Here is a 14711-nt window from a genome sequence, read left to right as displayed (position 1 = left end):
GTCAGCGCTAGCATCGCGACATTGAATAGAATCGGGGAGATTATCGCCCCTTGCGGTGTTCCTTTGTTCGGCACGTCGATCTTATCCGATCGAGTCTTGCCTATTCCGATGGTTGCCGTCCGGCCCGTCAGGAACGATTTAACGTAATTAAAAATGCGCTCCCCGCAGCTGATTTCGTTCAGTCCCTTGAGAATGGCCTCGTGGGAGATGTTATCGAAGGCCCCTTTTAGGTCGAGTGCGAGCAGGAGGTGTTCTCCTCCCTTCGGGATGCCCTTGAGAACTTCTTCCCTTAGGATTAGGAACGCATCTTGAGCAGAAAGTCCCGGCCTGAAGCCAAGCATGGTGTGCGGGAAGCGGTCACCGTCCTCTATGTAATGTTGGAGGCGGGTTTCGATGACCCTCTCGTACAGCTTGCCGAGGCACGAAGTCAGCGAGATGGGACGCAGGGCGTCGATCGCGGGATTCTTGCCGGGTTTGGGAATGGTCACGATTTCCGCGTGTTTCCACTCGTTCGGTACGTGGCCCTTGCTCCAGAGTTCCCCGTTTAAGTATTCGGTCAAGTCCTGGATGTGCATCGGGCTCAAGTTTCTAATCATGGCATTGGTGATTTTGTCAACTCCAGGAGCAGTGTTGCGCTGTGAGGCTCGTGCCGTGGCATACACCTCTTCCTCCGTGATGGGAGCGTCCAGTTCTGGTCTTGGTTCTCCTTCATATTTTAGGAGGCAGGGTTGTATGGGGTCGCTACCCAGGTATCTGGTTTTTAGGGTGTCAATCAGATCCTGGTCGTTTCCGGGGAACTTGTGGGCGATTTCTAGAAGCGTCCGACTGGTTGTCGATTTCGCTTTGTCGGGCTCGATCAGGCAACGTAGGATGGCCCACGTCTGCGCCGTACTCAGGGTACCCTTGAGCGAGGTGCAAAACTGTACCCAATTTTGCTGCGTCAACTCGTTTGCGTAATTTCTGGCTTCGTCTGTTATTTTCTGAGGTAAATGCAGGACATAATTAGAGGCTCCCCCGGGACATTCAAGCACTTGCCCGAGGACAAAAGCACTCCTCGGTTAACTTCTGTCACTAGCGCTCAACCACTCATTGCAAAAAACGTTATTGTATTGTATTATTAGATGAAATAAAATGCTACTTATCCAGTTCTATATCATTTTTAGAAAAAATAACTCATTGAAATTGCCCTTGACAACAACGCGGGTGGACGAAAGGTTTCGTTTTCGCTCGATTCTGAGCCGCCCACGCTTTCACGTTTCAGCAGTTTTGTTATCGCATATTGCTGCCCTGGTTTTGCTGGCTCACCAAACTCGCAGAAACTGCAAGTAGCAGAGAATTCAACTTCCAGGTTATGTCACGGGATGCCCGAACAGTCTACGCCACTTTACCAAAAAGCAGCTGCAGCGGTGAATCCACCGCTCTGTCTTGGCTTGGTGCCGCCGTCTGTCGGGCACTATTTTACTCACTGAAGGCAGCAAAGGGTGTTGATGATGCATGCAACGTCACCACTCCCTCGGTTGGGTAGCGGGAGATTTGAATTTCGAAATAGGTATTCGGTCCTTTCAGATGCTATTCTCTCGTAAACTAAGGCCTTTCTTGGCACGAAACAAGCGTTGAGAGGTTTCTGGAATTATCTTTTAACAGTCCACGTTTACTTACTATTTGCCTTTAGTGTTCGTTTAACTTGTTCTCGAGCTTCTTTGTCAGTCTCCAAGTTTCTGCCCCATATGTTAGCACTGGTAGAATGCATTGATTCCTTCTTTCTTTTCCATGACAGTGGTCAACTTCTAGTCAGGATCTGTCAATGTCTGCCATATGCACTCCAACCCATTTTTATTCTTCTGTAAATTTCCTTCTCATGATCAGGGTCCCATTGGACTCCTAAATTAAACATAATTCATTTTTTCTCATTCAAGTTTGCTCTTTCCCGATCGCTCGCTAATTCAGAAAATCTTGTGGTCCATTCCATGTAAGAAAAATTAATCAGCAACTGCATAAAAGGTCGCATTTTAATATAGCGTAATTTCAACATTACAAAGCAAATTGCCGATTTTATCAACATTGTTATATCAAAGTTTAGCTGTACTTGTGCAGTCATGGTAACTTTACTGAATTTTTGCTCCCCCGGACACGAACAGTGTCCAAGGCATTTGTGCTTGCTTGCGGGCTTGCTTGTGTTTGTGCATGCACAGGCATATGTCAGCACCTTTAGTGATGAAATGCACAAAATGTTGGGATGCACTGCTTTTTCAGGCTTATTATGGTGGTGAAGTACGCTGTGACATCGAGGCAGGCCCAGTGGATGAATACAACCCAGCTGAACTTGTCTGCGGCGGCTGTTCTGACATCTCAAGGGCACAGGTACAGCCAATTCAGTGATTGCCACCTTTGCTAGATTTTGTGACAATTTACACCTCGGGAAAAAATTGGTTTCTGTCTCATTGTTTTGGTATTGTAGCAGCAAGGATGCATATGGAAAATACATAACTTGATAGCTCAGTACAAAAGCTAAAAGGCACACTTCATTCACATTTCATTCTGACATATTGTCACAAAGTGGGAGGTGCATTATTTAGAAGGTTCAGCACTAAATCACTGAGTGAAGCGAGGCCACCAGACAAAAGCAGTCTTTGTCTTCCTTCTCTTCCACCAATCCTTCGCCTTTTCTTCATGTGTACAGATGTGCCATTACATTGCTCTTCACACAGATGAAGCCTGCTGGGCAAGTCAGGTGGCCTCATGCTGGGTGTATGGTTTGAGCCTGGAGACATGCGTTACTTGAGGTCAAGCAGAACATTGGTGGTGAGGCATGCTATGGTATAGTTCACCTCGCTGAGGCAGTCGAGTATCACAATAGGGCCATCATAATGTGCCAAAAACTTTGTGCACAGACCATGCTACTGTACTGGGGTCCACAACCAGACCAAGTTACCAGCGACATAGGTAACGGGGTGGTAGCAGCCGTCATATCTTGCCTTTGGTGTGTCCTGCAAAGCTAGCACGCGTAAACGAGCAAGCCTATGAGCCTAATTTGGCATGACAGAGTGTCTCGGCTATAGAATGATCGTCAGTAGTCGACAAAGGGAAGATGGTGTCTAGTACAATGAGGCGGGTGCGCATACAGAATAAAGAATGGGCTGTAGCAAGTTGTCTCGTGCCTCACAGTTTTGAAAGAGTATGTCATAAATGGTAGAATCTCGTCCCAATTCCTATGATGTGATGCGACATACATTGCAAGCATGTTGATAAGCATTCTGTTTTCAAGCTCTGTAAATCCATTTGTTTGGGGATGGTATGGTGTCGAATGTTGGAAGGTAGAAGCGCACAAGCATAGCAGCTCTTCTACAACATCTGCGGTGAACTGGCGCCCACGATCACTGATTAAAACTTGAGGTGGCCCATGCCGGAGGATGATGGAGTGAAGCAAGAAAAGAGAGACTGCAGCAGCAGTGCCAGTAGGGATGGCTCCTGTCTCGCGGTAACGGTTATGGTAGTCAACACACATGGCTATCCAGTGGTTACCTGTGGAGGACTGTAGGAATGGGCCAAAAACTTAATACCATGTTGCTCAATGGGGAGCTTGGAGGCAGCACAGGCTGAAGTTGACCGGCGGGAGCTTTGTTCGGATGTTTATGACGCTGACATGTTGTGCAGCTGGCAACGTGCTGTTTGGTAGCCTGACGCATTGGTAGCCTGAGGTGAAGTCATCGTACATGACACATAGAACAGAAGAGCATAGGCACTCCGAGACCACCAATAGTAGGGGAGCACCTGTTGTAGTGTAGTTCTCTTTATATAGTAAGCCATCGCGAATACAAAAATGGCATGCTAATATAGAATTTCATATTGTGGTAAAACACGGCTGTAAACTCTGGTCCTTCAGCTACTCGGCATTGAATGCATCATTGTTGGGAAAAGCAGGTGCCAGGAAAGTGAGGTAGTGGTTTAAGTTGTCAGCGTCACAGTCTCTGAAACCAAGTGGCATTTTTGAAAGGCAGTCAACGTCAGCATGGTGCTGCCCGGTCTTGTAGGATACAGTGGAACCATACTCCTAAAGTATAAGGGCCTGGCACACAAATCGACCAGATGGATCACGCAAGTTCACAAGCCAACAGCGTGAATGGTGGTCTACAACACCACTCCATGGTCACCACTCCACCACTCCAATCCATGGTCCATGACAACTGTGAAGTGTTGGCCGTACAAGTATGAATGAAACCTCTGAACTGCTAAGGTTACGGCAAGACATTCCTATTCGGTCATGGCGTAATTAGGCGCTGGCTTGCTGAGTGAGCGGCTGGTGTAAGAAATAACATGTTCTCTGCCACCACAGCGTTCGGCCAGTACAGCACCGATGCCCATACCACTAGCATCTGTGTGAATTTCTGTTGGTGCAGAACAGTCAAAATGTCAGAGAGTAGGTTGTGACATCAAAAGAAACTCAAACTGGCGAAAAGAGGCATTGCACTCGGCAGTACAATCGAGGGGTACCTCATTTCTTAGAAGACATGTCAATGGGTAAGCAATGGCAGCAAACCAATGATGAATGTGGTTAAAGTAAGAACACAGTCCCAAGAAAGCCCACAGCTCCTTCACAGACCATGGTACTTTCTTGAAAGGCTTTGCCGACTTCAGTATTCTGTGAATCAGGTCGGATGCCATCTTTATCCACAAGATGACCTAATACCAATGTGTGCCGCATTGGTATTATGTAGTTGTAGTTGGCCATTTTTACTGCACGTTTGCAGCTTGCTTACACAGTGGTGCTGAATATTGATGGTCAGGGTCTTTGAAGATACACCTGCTAACAATAATAGCGCTGGTGTCGCCATTTGGTGCCTGCAGATGTGCCCCAAGCACGGGACAGACTTCCTGGAATACAAATGTCGTTACTGCTGCTCAGTGGCAGTGTTCTTCTGCTTTGGCACCACCCACTTTTGCAACGCCTGCCACGACGACTTTCAGCGGGTGGCCAACCTGCCCAAGCAGGAGCTGCCACGCTGCCCTGCAGGTAATGCCCCACTTTTTTCCTATTTGAAGAGGGAGAGAGCTGAGAGGATGGAGGGAGAGTTACCTAATGTATATGTTGCTACGAGAAGCAGAGTTCGGCATTTGCAATCTATTCACCATTTGCGGTAATGGGGTTCAAGCAGAAACCATGTGGCATGGAGAAGCCGCCACTAGGACATGGTTAACAAAGTTAGCATTGGCAGCACCACCATGTCATTGCAGTTTGGTGCTTACTTTTAGACCAATGCACAGGCAACTGCATCTGCAATTTAACCGTTAATTTTCTTGTTTTGTTCTTTCAGCGCAAGAATGAAATGGTAAACAATTTTTTTTTGTATTTTGCACTCATTCAAGATTGCTGATTAAAATATGTTTCGGCAGATGGTGTCACCATGCTGTGTACAGCGAAGGACCTGCAATTTAACCGTTAATTGTCTTTTGTTCTTTCAGTGCAAAAATTAAATGGTAAACTATTTTTTTTTTGTGTGTGTGGATTTTGTACTTATTCGAAATTCCTGATTAGAATATGTTTCGGCAGATGGTGTCAGCATGCTGTGCGCAGCAAAGGATCTTGCATTATATGATGTATCGGCACATGAAATGGGATATTTCTATTCGTGTCACAAATAAAGCAGGTCAACTACGCATCTTGACCACAATCATTAGTGTCACAACAAGCTTGGTTCCTACAAAAGTGACATGTGGCTTTCCCTTACTGCCTTAGTTCAATTTGCATGCTAGATGACAGGCCTCCACACAGCTGCAACTCCTCTCCCTGTGGGGTCATATACAGTATCTTTAGTGAGGGGACAGGTAGAGGGGCCGTCAATGCGTCATGCTGGTAGCCGAGTGCAAGAGATGTCACTTTTCATTTCTCATTTAAAAACACTCTCTCAGTCTAGCAGCATTAACAATAGTGTCAAGAGTTGCTAATGTTGGACTCATAAACTGTGCATCGACCACACACAGGCTTGCCACGCTAGCTCAGTCTAGTGTAGAGCAGAATTGTGGAGTTGAGGCCTTCATTCCATTTCCACTCCATTTCGGAAGTGGAGGTCCCTGTAATTGCACTCCTTTTAACTCCTCAGAATAGTGAAAGTTGGACCATTCCCACTTCTGAAGTGACTGAGCCTGTCCATTCCATTTCTCCAATTTTAATAAATGAACCGCTTTATCTATAATTGTTTACTACTTGCACTTGAGTGCCTAGCCACAAAAAGTTGTTGGAGTCTTGACAACATAAAAAATAATATTGTGTACAATTTTTTCACACAAAGACAAACACACTTTGTGGCCTTTTAACTCTTCAGGGCGTTGTTGCTTGTAATATCTCTAATTATTAATAGTTCGAGCAAAGCAAAGTACAAAATAGTCTTACACCGTGTTCCCCCATATAGTGGACGAGCTCACTTACTTGAGGAAAGAGCAGGCAAGTAAAATCAAGATGGTGGCCATCAAGGAGAAAGGTGCTGTCGCAGTAAATGAGTTCAGAGCCGACGGAATTGCTGAAATATGCTGTCTTTTCTTGTTTCACATTTACTGGCATATTATCAGGCTCCACTTTCCAGCACACCTCTGCGACTGCCTTTTACGGCCCCTACTGGGTACTCTACAGTGGGCGAAAAAACATGGCGCACTTGCGAAACCTTCGTAGATCCTTGCAGGGTGCAGCCTTTGCAACATGGCCATTTTTGGTCTGCATCTCTTTGTCCTATAGGTCAAGGCATGCTCTTGCTAAATCTAACAATTCTTGGCAACGTAACTCCTTAACTATATGTTCAGTTCATTAAAACTATGAAGTTAACTCACTGCACTTTACTAGTGTAAAAAAAAAAATTTTCCAGGTCATGAAAATGATAAAATGTGTAGTGTACCATCTTGTTTAGTTATAATTTTCGTGGCAGAGTTAGTCATCTATAGGTAGGTCCTGAAAGAGCAGACTTGAGTAATAATTGAGAAATGCAATAAATTGACCAAGTAAGTCTAGTTTAGTCTAACTTGCAAATTTGGCAGTTTTGTAGTCTCGCTTAAAATCAACACTTAGCACTTTAGGAGTAGTGTGTCTATTCCATTCTAACTCCATTCAGAAATCTTGGGCCCCTATTTCATTTCCATTCTATCTGCCAGGCAGGTGCCATCATATCCTTCCTGTTCCATTCTTGGTGCTTGAAAATGCGAAAAATTATTCCGGAATCATTCCAGAGGCAACTTTGGTGTAGAGTAGATGGGGCAATATGAGTTAAAGTTGTAGAAAACGAGATGATGGAATATATATATATATATATATTCCATCATCTCGTTTTATATATATATGATATAACCTTGATATAACGAAATTCTCTCTGTAAGTAAGTGCTTAACTTTTTATAACTTATTGTCTATAGAACACTATGTATTTTAAACCTCAATAGTATAACAAAGTGCGTTTTTACACAATTTCAATATAACAAAATTTCACTGCTGCCATAAAGGAGTACTGAGGCAATAAATGGAAACTTCCATGCGGACGCAGATGGTCAATTGGTTGAATTATATGCTGCTGCTCGTGAATTCACGTCTGAAATTGCATTCCCCATGACCAAGAGCGGCCAAAGTGGAACAACATCATGTTAGGTATAAAGTCCAAGTGCGATAAGATCCTATCTGGTCCCACGTACTGCATGCTTTAGGTGCAAGTGAATGCTTGCAAGGGTGAATCGAGTAGCATGTTGGCTTCATGAACGCCGTCTTTTTGCGTCTTCCCACGTGAGCAAGGGGAAAGAGGGAGGGGAGCGAGGTTGCGGTAACACATCCAAGTGCATGCGCAGGAGCTGGCAAGCTGGTTGGCCCGCATTTCCTTTATCTTCTTTTCTAGCTAAACCATGGCTGCAAATTGCTGTCAGCATGCATGCAGCCCGCACGCCCTGTTTTAGAGGTAACCCTTGGCGTGTGCGAAGAGTGAGCATGCTTAGATGATGCGGCATTATGTGTGATGTCTTCCTGCACCTTTACATCTGGAGGTTGCATAATCTTGAGTGACGAAGCGTTCGCTCCCCACTGTGTTGTCCCACGGTGGTCGGCACTGTGCATCACGAGGGTGGAGTTGGTGCGAAAGTCTGGCTGGCTTCGCTTCATACCCCTAATGTAAAATGTTGTCAACACAGCATGAAAGTGCATCTTTCATCACCGACTCTCAAATGCAACAAGATAAATATTTTTCTCATCCAAATTTGCTTTTTCCGATTGCCCAATAATTAAGATTTTGCAACCCCTTCCATATAAGCAAAATTCATTGGCAACTGTACTTAATTGCGTAAGAGTTTTGTATTTCCATATAATGAAATTTGTATATAATGAAGCAAATTGCCAATTTTTTCTACTTCATTAAATCACCCAATGTGGTTGCTTAGTGGCTATGGTGTTAGGCTGCTAAGCACGAGGTCCCGGGATCAAATCCTGGCCACGACGACCACATTTCGATGGGGGGAAATGCAAAAACACCCGTGTACTTAGATTTAGGTGCACATTGAAGAACCCCAGGTGGTCGAAATTTCTGAAGTCCCCCACTACGGCATGCCTCATAATCAGATGATGGTTTCGTTAAATTGAGGTGTAACTGTCGATGGCAGAATGCCACTAACCAATTTCACGAAAAGTAACACCATGGTCTGACCTTTCTTTTCCTTCCTTCATACTGTCTTGTCCACTATTATTTTCTTACATCTGCACTTCCTCATGCTGGTTAAGTTCACAAGCAGGAATCCATACTGTGTTTATCATCTTCATGTTTATTGCAGGTTACAACTATACGAAGAAAACAAACAATGAAGCCAGAGAAAGGTTAGGGGAAATCAGTTGTTATGCCATGTAGAAATGTAGAAATACTAAGGAAAATGGAAATGAAACTGGACAAAAAGACAACTTGCTGCAGCTGGGAGCAGAACTCGCACCTTCTGGGTTACCCCTTCTGTGCTTTACAAATTAAGCTACCGTAGTGGCAATCCTCCCATCCCTTTTCCTCAGCATTTGTGTATCTGCACAAGGGCGGCAGTGGTTGTCCTAACCAGCGCCGCTCATGGCCTTGGCAGCGGACGTGGAACATCCTTTTAATCACACGCTTCACATAGTATACGTGAGCTTAGGAGCAGGCGACTGTCCGATAAACCCTCGTGCGCTACCTCATGGCATCAAGATTACCAAAATTGAGGACCTTGCTATGCAATTAGTGAAAAGTGGGTTCAGCTCCTACCGGCAGCAAGGTGTTTTTCGTCTGCTTTCATATCTCTCTTCTCTATTATTGCTTCATTTCATCTAAACTTAAATAATTTCCCCTGTGCTTTCTCTTGTTTCATTGTTGGTTGCCTTCATGTGGGTGAAACTAACAAAATTTAAAACCCCCTCAGATCTCCTCATTCCTATTGCATAGTGCAAGTATGTTACTATTTTAATGTGTGAGGCCACACACACACACAAAATTTTTTGAATATCGGAAACCAGAATTGAAAACAAATTTTCTTTCTGAATAAGCATGCTTTACCTTACCCAACTATTTGAAGTGCAAAAATGGTCTATTTAATCTTTTGGCAGGTAATTTTTGTCATGAAATGTGTTAAAAGGGCTAGTTGCACCAGCAATGATAAGTAACTAATGAATTGCTGAATTGAGTAGCTCAGTGTGGGATCTATGCAATGAACTAGGACAAATGTAATGTGATAAATCTCTATGTGAGGAATGAATGTACAAAATTTCATTTTAAAATATGAATTCAGAAATAAGTTATTAATATTTGTGTAACACCAGATGTAGCAAAATCTTGTTCTGAAAAAAAAAAATGTAAGCAAATGTTTTAAACAATGAGAAACATGTCAAAAACAGCACATAGGAGCTTTGTGGCTATTTTTAGAGTTTTTAAAGGAACAACAAATGCACAACTAAGTACAAAAATATCCATTAATGTTACAGAAGAAATAAAATGAAAAAAGTCTTTTGAATATATAAAAGAAACTACTGATTTTCGGAACCAATACAATGTGGTTTAAGTATTGCAATATGAGGGTATGGGTTGGGAAATTTGCTGTAACTGTCAAACTAACCACAATAAGAAGATAACTTATTTTGTGACATGTTTTTGAATGTTTGAACATACATAAAATGTAAAAAAATCAAAAAATAAATCGTGTAAAAAATTTTACTACCTTAACCCGATGTGTTTGTCATAATTTTTTGTTACACATGGTTGGATACTGGTACTCTTTGATTAGAATTCTGTAGATGAAATGCTTGTGCGCTGAGATATCAAATAATGTCATACTAACAGTGTCATGGTTTCAGCAAGCAGAGACACGAGCACTTCATAAGAAGAAATGCACAGGACAATTCTGGACTTACAACTGAAGTTACAACTGCACCCAAATCAACATAAAATTTGAGCAATAATGCGGTAAATTTTCTCACCCGCAGGCATAGTATAGACATAAAACATGAGAACTTGTGTAGTGGAGCAGGCTATGTCACTTAGGTAGCCATACTTTATACGCTGTACAGCTACCATTTGCGCTGTCTGAAGAGTCCTGCACATGTGAAGAGACTACTTGTTTGCTCCTAATGCTTCATTTGTGCTTTTAATAAGCAGTGCTTCATAACATACTACGTAATGACAGGACATCGCCAATTTCAAGAATACTGGGATATGAATATTGTTTTATAGTAATAGTGATAATGGCTATTCATTATTCGAAAAGTATTCAATATTCGATTTGGTCTCAAAAATCACTATTCACCCACCCCTATCACAGCACACAAACATTTCATCTACAGAATTCCAACCAATGAGGATCACTCACATGTAATTGTGCACCCAACTTTCTTATGTAGTAAGCTTTGCATATCTCTCTTTCCAGTCTATCGTGCTTTCTACATCAGCATGTTGGGCATACAATTATGTGTGGGTGAACCTACGGTCCATCTCACCAATAAGGAACATCTTATAAATCTAACTCTAAAAGTACCATGCTAAGCATGTGTTGAGGGCCTGGGGAAGGTGTTATCTATGTTGTTTTGCTTCCTTTTTTATGCATGCGTGGCAGCGATCTACAGAATTTGTTCGCGTTAAACTTCAGTTGTAAGTCCAGCATTGTCCTGTGCATTTCCTTTAAGTGCTCGCATCTCTACCTGCTGGAACCATCATACTGTCATCATGCACCAACTTGCCCAGAAAACCACCCTACACAATGTCATACCTACTAGTTATCAAAGATGTACCTATTGGACAAATGGGTAAATGAAATTGTGAAGGAGTGCTTCTAATTTCTTAACATAAAATTGTTTGGATTACCATAGAGAGAGACTGAGGAACAGAGAAGAAAAGGCAAGGTGGTCAAAAGGGAATAGGTTTGGGCATGTTGGTTATTCATCGTGATACAATTAACACAGTGCAGTAAGGATTGAGGCATGTCAAGGACGAGGGACAGGGTGGTCAGCTGGACATGTTTTGTTTGGTACCCTGCACTGGGGAGGAAATGGCAGGGAAAGAGGCTATGCCAAGTGTTTTGTAGCAACAATACGAATGTAATATTCTAAGAAATGCACGTACTATGCCATATCTCATGCACTTTTGAGTTTCATTTTTAGTAGTAACGTATCTGTGGACATTAGTAGAGAGAATATAGTAGTGGAAAAGTAAAAAAAATACCTTGTAAAATTGATTGAAACAGTGCTGTGGAACAGACAAGGAGAGGGTAGTAAGTTGCAGTGGCTTGATAGCTGAAGGTCCTGTACTGCAAGCTACAAGATATACTGCTGCTAACAAACAACAATTCTTTTGCAGGAAGAGAATTGAGCAAGGCCTTGCTTCTATGGGCGGCCACGGCGGCCGCATTTCGATGGGTGCGAAATGCGGAAACACCCGTGTGCTTAGATTTAGGTGCACGTTAAAGAACCCCAGGTGGTCAAAATTTCCGGAGTCCTCCATTACGGCGTGCCTCATAATCAGAAAGTGGTTTTGGCACGTAAAACCCGAAATATTATTATTATTATTATTCCTTCTATGGAATCTGCTGCCAGAGCTCACTCCTATTATTGTAATGTACTGGCAGGAAAGCCTGTGGTCATTTGTATTCTAGTGTTGATGCAGCATGGATGTATGTATTAACTGTGCCATCAAGAACTCAAACTTCTGACCATATTGTATTTTTGTGAGCCTCACGTGCTGCCTGCAACATTCCCTGTACAAGAGTGACTCATTGTTCCTTTACTTCACTTAAGCACACGCCCTTGGCTCAAATTATCGCATACTCAATAATGTTTGAATCTTCTTGCATAGCACAAATTTCTCAAAATGCCTATCGCTTCAAATGGATGAAATTTATGTTATTAAATAGCACAATCACACAAAGTTGAACTGACTGGAACCTCAAAACTGGGTATTTTATGTAAATTAACCAAGCTTTCTAAAAAAAAAAGTGAATCATCATCAGGTGATTGAGACCAGCAACATATTGTTCTTCACAGTCGTCCTTAGTTATTCAGGGTATTTTTTGGAGTTTGATTAGTTAGCTAATTAGCAAAAGCAATTGTGCAAATATTTATATAGTCACTTCAGGGCATATGTTTGGTCAAGGAAGTTGTTGAGTGGGCTTAGAAACTTTTGATGAAGATGTGTTGAGGACATTATATTTTACGTGGTGGTTTGTTCTGGTCTGTGAAGAAGGCCCACAAAATATGAATAAATAGAAAAAAGGTGGCACTGTACAATTTTGTATCTTTTTTGCAGTGCTCTGAGCCTTATCTCCAAAGAAATAAACTTGCATGCCCGTCATAAAGGAAGCTAACAAGTGTGTTTCGATCCACTTTCAGCACTGGCTATGTTGGACCATGGCAGATTTTCATCTTTGCAACTGTGGTACTTACGTGACTGTCTAGTTGCCAAGGCCAATCGCTTCTAGTTACAATTAGACTTGCAGCCTTCGTTCTTTGGAAACATGGTTGAGAGCACTGCAAACCAGGTGCACAGCAATGTCATTTTTTTCCATATTTCGTCAGCTTTCTTCAAAACCCAGAAAGAAGACTCATGGAAAGGATAGCATCATGGAAACAATTTTGTTAGATGTTTTTGACCATGCTTTACAAATTTTCCATCAAACTTATGCCATAAAATTTATGTTTAAAAATTGGCATAATTTAACTTAGCCTAATTAATTGAACTTCATAAAATACTCTGGGTAACTAAGGACAGCTATGAACAATATGCCATGACCTCGATTGCCCGAGATGTACTTTTTTTGACGCTTGGTTCAAGCTATGTGATACACCTGGGATACCTGAGAAAGTGTGCCATGTACCATAATGTACCGTGTTTATTCTAATTAAGGCAAGGCTCTTTTACCAGAATCCTTAGCCTCAATGTTACTCCCTCCCACTCACCTCGCATATAACCCACATCAAGAATTCAAACAAATTTAACAGTAAAGGCAACGTGCAGGTTATATGCAAATTTCATATTGAGGCTTGACTTCAGGGCGAAATTTGCATATAACCAGCACTGATTATTGTAATTATTCCTGTGGCTTCCGATTATTTGGTATTTTGGGCAATCCCTGCCGAGTCTGAATAATCCGTTGGCTACTCTGTATTGCCTTATACTAGTGTACTTACGTAAGTTATTTTTCTTGGGTCTTTCGACTGCACCCTTGTCTTATAATTGTGACTGCCTTATAATTGAGTAAATACAGTATTATTGGGTTCAGGAAATTGCACTTGGGCCTTGCCTATTGACCTTTCTCTAGTTCCATCCCTTAAAATGCAAAGCTACCTATTACTACGAAAATGGTTTCATCTGAGCTAATTGGTATATGATAACTGTACCATACAACCTACGATTACAGACAGGGCAGAAGAATAAGGTACGACAATAAATGGCTGCCATGTGTAGTCGTGAGTTCATTTGTTAGTGTCCATTATTTTGGTCTGTGTGCTAGAGTAGTCTGTTGCATGAATTATTGCTTTGTGTATTCCTACACACAGGTCTACCTGTGTTTTATTAGCCTTCCTAATGTATGATTAATATAGTGCAAGTAGTGCTACTGCACACATCGGCAAAGCCTAAAATCTTTGGAACCTATGCTGCTAAACGCTCTGCAGGCTAAATGTTCGACATGCCTGATTGAGACTTCTTAAAAGTTTCTTTTTGCATGACTAGGCACTTAACGGAAATTTGATGGACTCTGTGCAGGACCCAAGGCCAAGCAACTCGAAGGAGAAGAGTGCCCTCTTCACATCAAGCACCCGCCTACGGGCGAAGAATTTGCCCTGGGATGTGGAGTGTGTCGAAATACACACACTTTCTAGGAAACATGTGATCTAAGGAACGCTTATCTCATTGAGGCTTTGTTCCTTTTTTTTTTCTGGTCATGTATTATATATGAAAATAATATGCAAGGTTATGCATTGCCTACTTGTGCATTGCTTCTTGACTGAGCACACTCAGGGGGCCAAGTTCTCACTCAGCTGATCACTTTTCAGAATATGTTGCTTCTTGTGTGCTTTTACTGGCTAGACCAGGAGAAGTGGATGTTATGAAAAAATGTTGTAGCTGAGCCACATTCTCAGTTAGTTCATTACCTTCATTTTTTTTTTATTGTGCCATTGCCAAGCCAAGCCATTGCTTGCCATTGCCAAGACGAAACTTTCTGATGTTGGCAAATGCCGTTAGGTACAGTGAGACA

General features: G+C 42.4%; 1 protein-coding gene across 1 annotated transcript in view; it reads left to right on the top strand.

Moving 5' to 3' along the window:
- The window catches only part of hiw (MYC binding protein highwire), a 262991-nt gene extending 248553 nt beyond the window's left edge, over positions 1 to 14438 (top strand). Inside the window, exons 76-78 of the mRNA XM_075688361.1 lie at positions 2254 to 2361; positions 4846 to 5011; positions 14219 to 14438. Coding sequence (XP_075544476.1) covers positions 2254 to 2361; positions 4846 to 5011; positions 14219 to 14334 — 390 coding nt within the window. The 3' untranslated portion in view covers positions 14335 to 14438. The remainder of the gene's footprint in view (positions 1 to 2253; positions 2362 to 4845; positions 5012 to 14218) is intronic.
- The last annotated feature ends 273 nt before the right edge of the window (positions 14439 to 14711 follow it).

This window comes from Dermacentor variabilis, chromosome 4 (genome assembly GCF_050947875.1).
Source record: "Dermacentor variabilis isolate Ectoservices chromosome 4, ASM5094787v1, whole genome shotgun sequence".
Classification (NCBI taxonomy): Eukaryota; Metazoa; Arthropoda; class Arachnida; order Ixodida; family Ixodidae; genus Dermacentor; species Dermacentor variabilis.
Note: the sequence above shows the minus strand (reverse complement) of the source record. Positions and strands in the feature narration are given on the sequence as shown.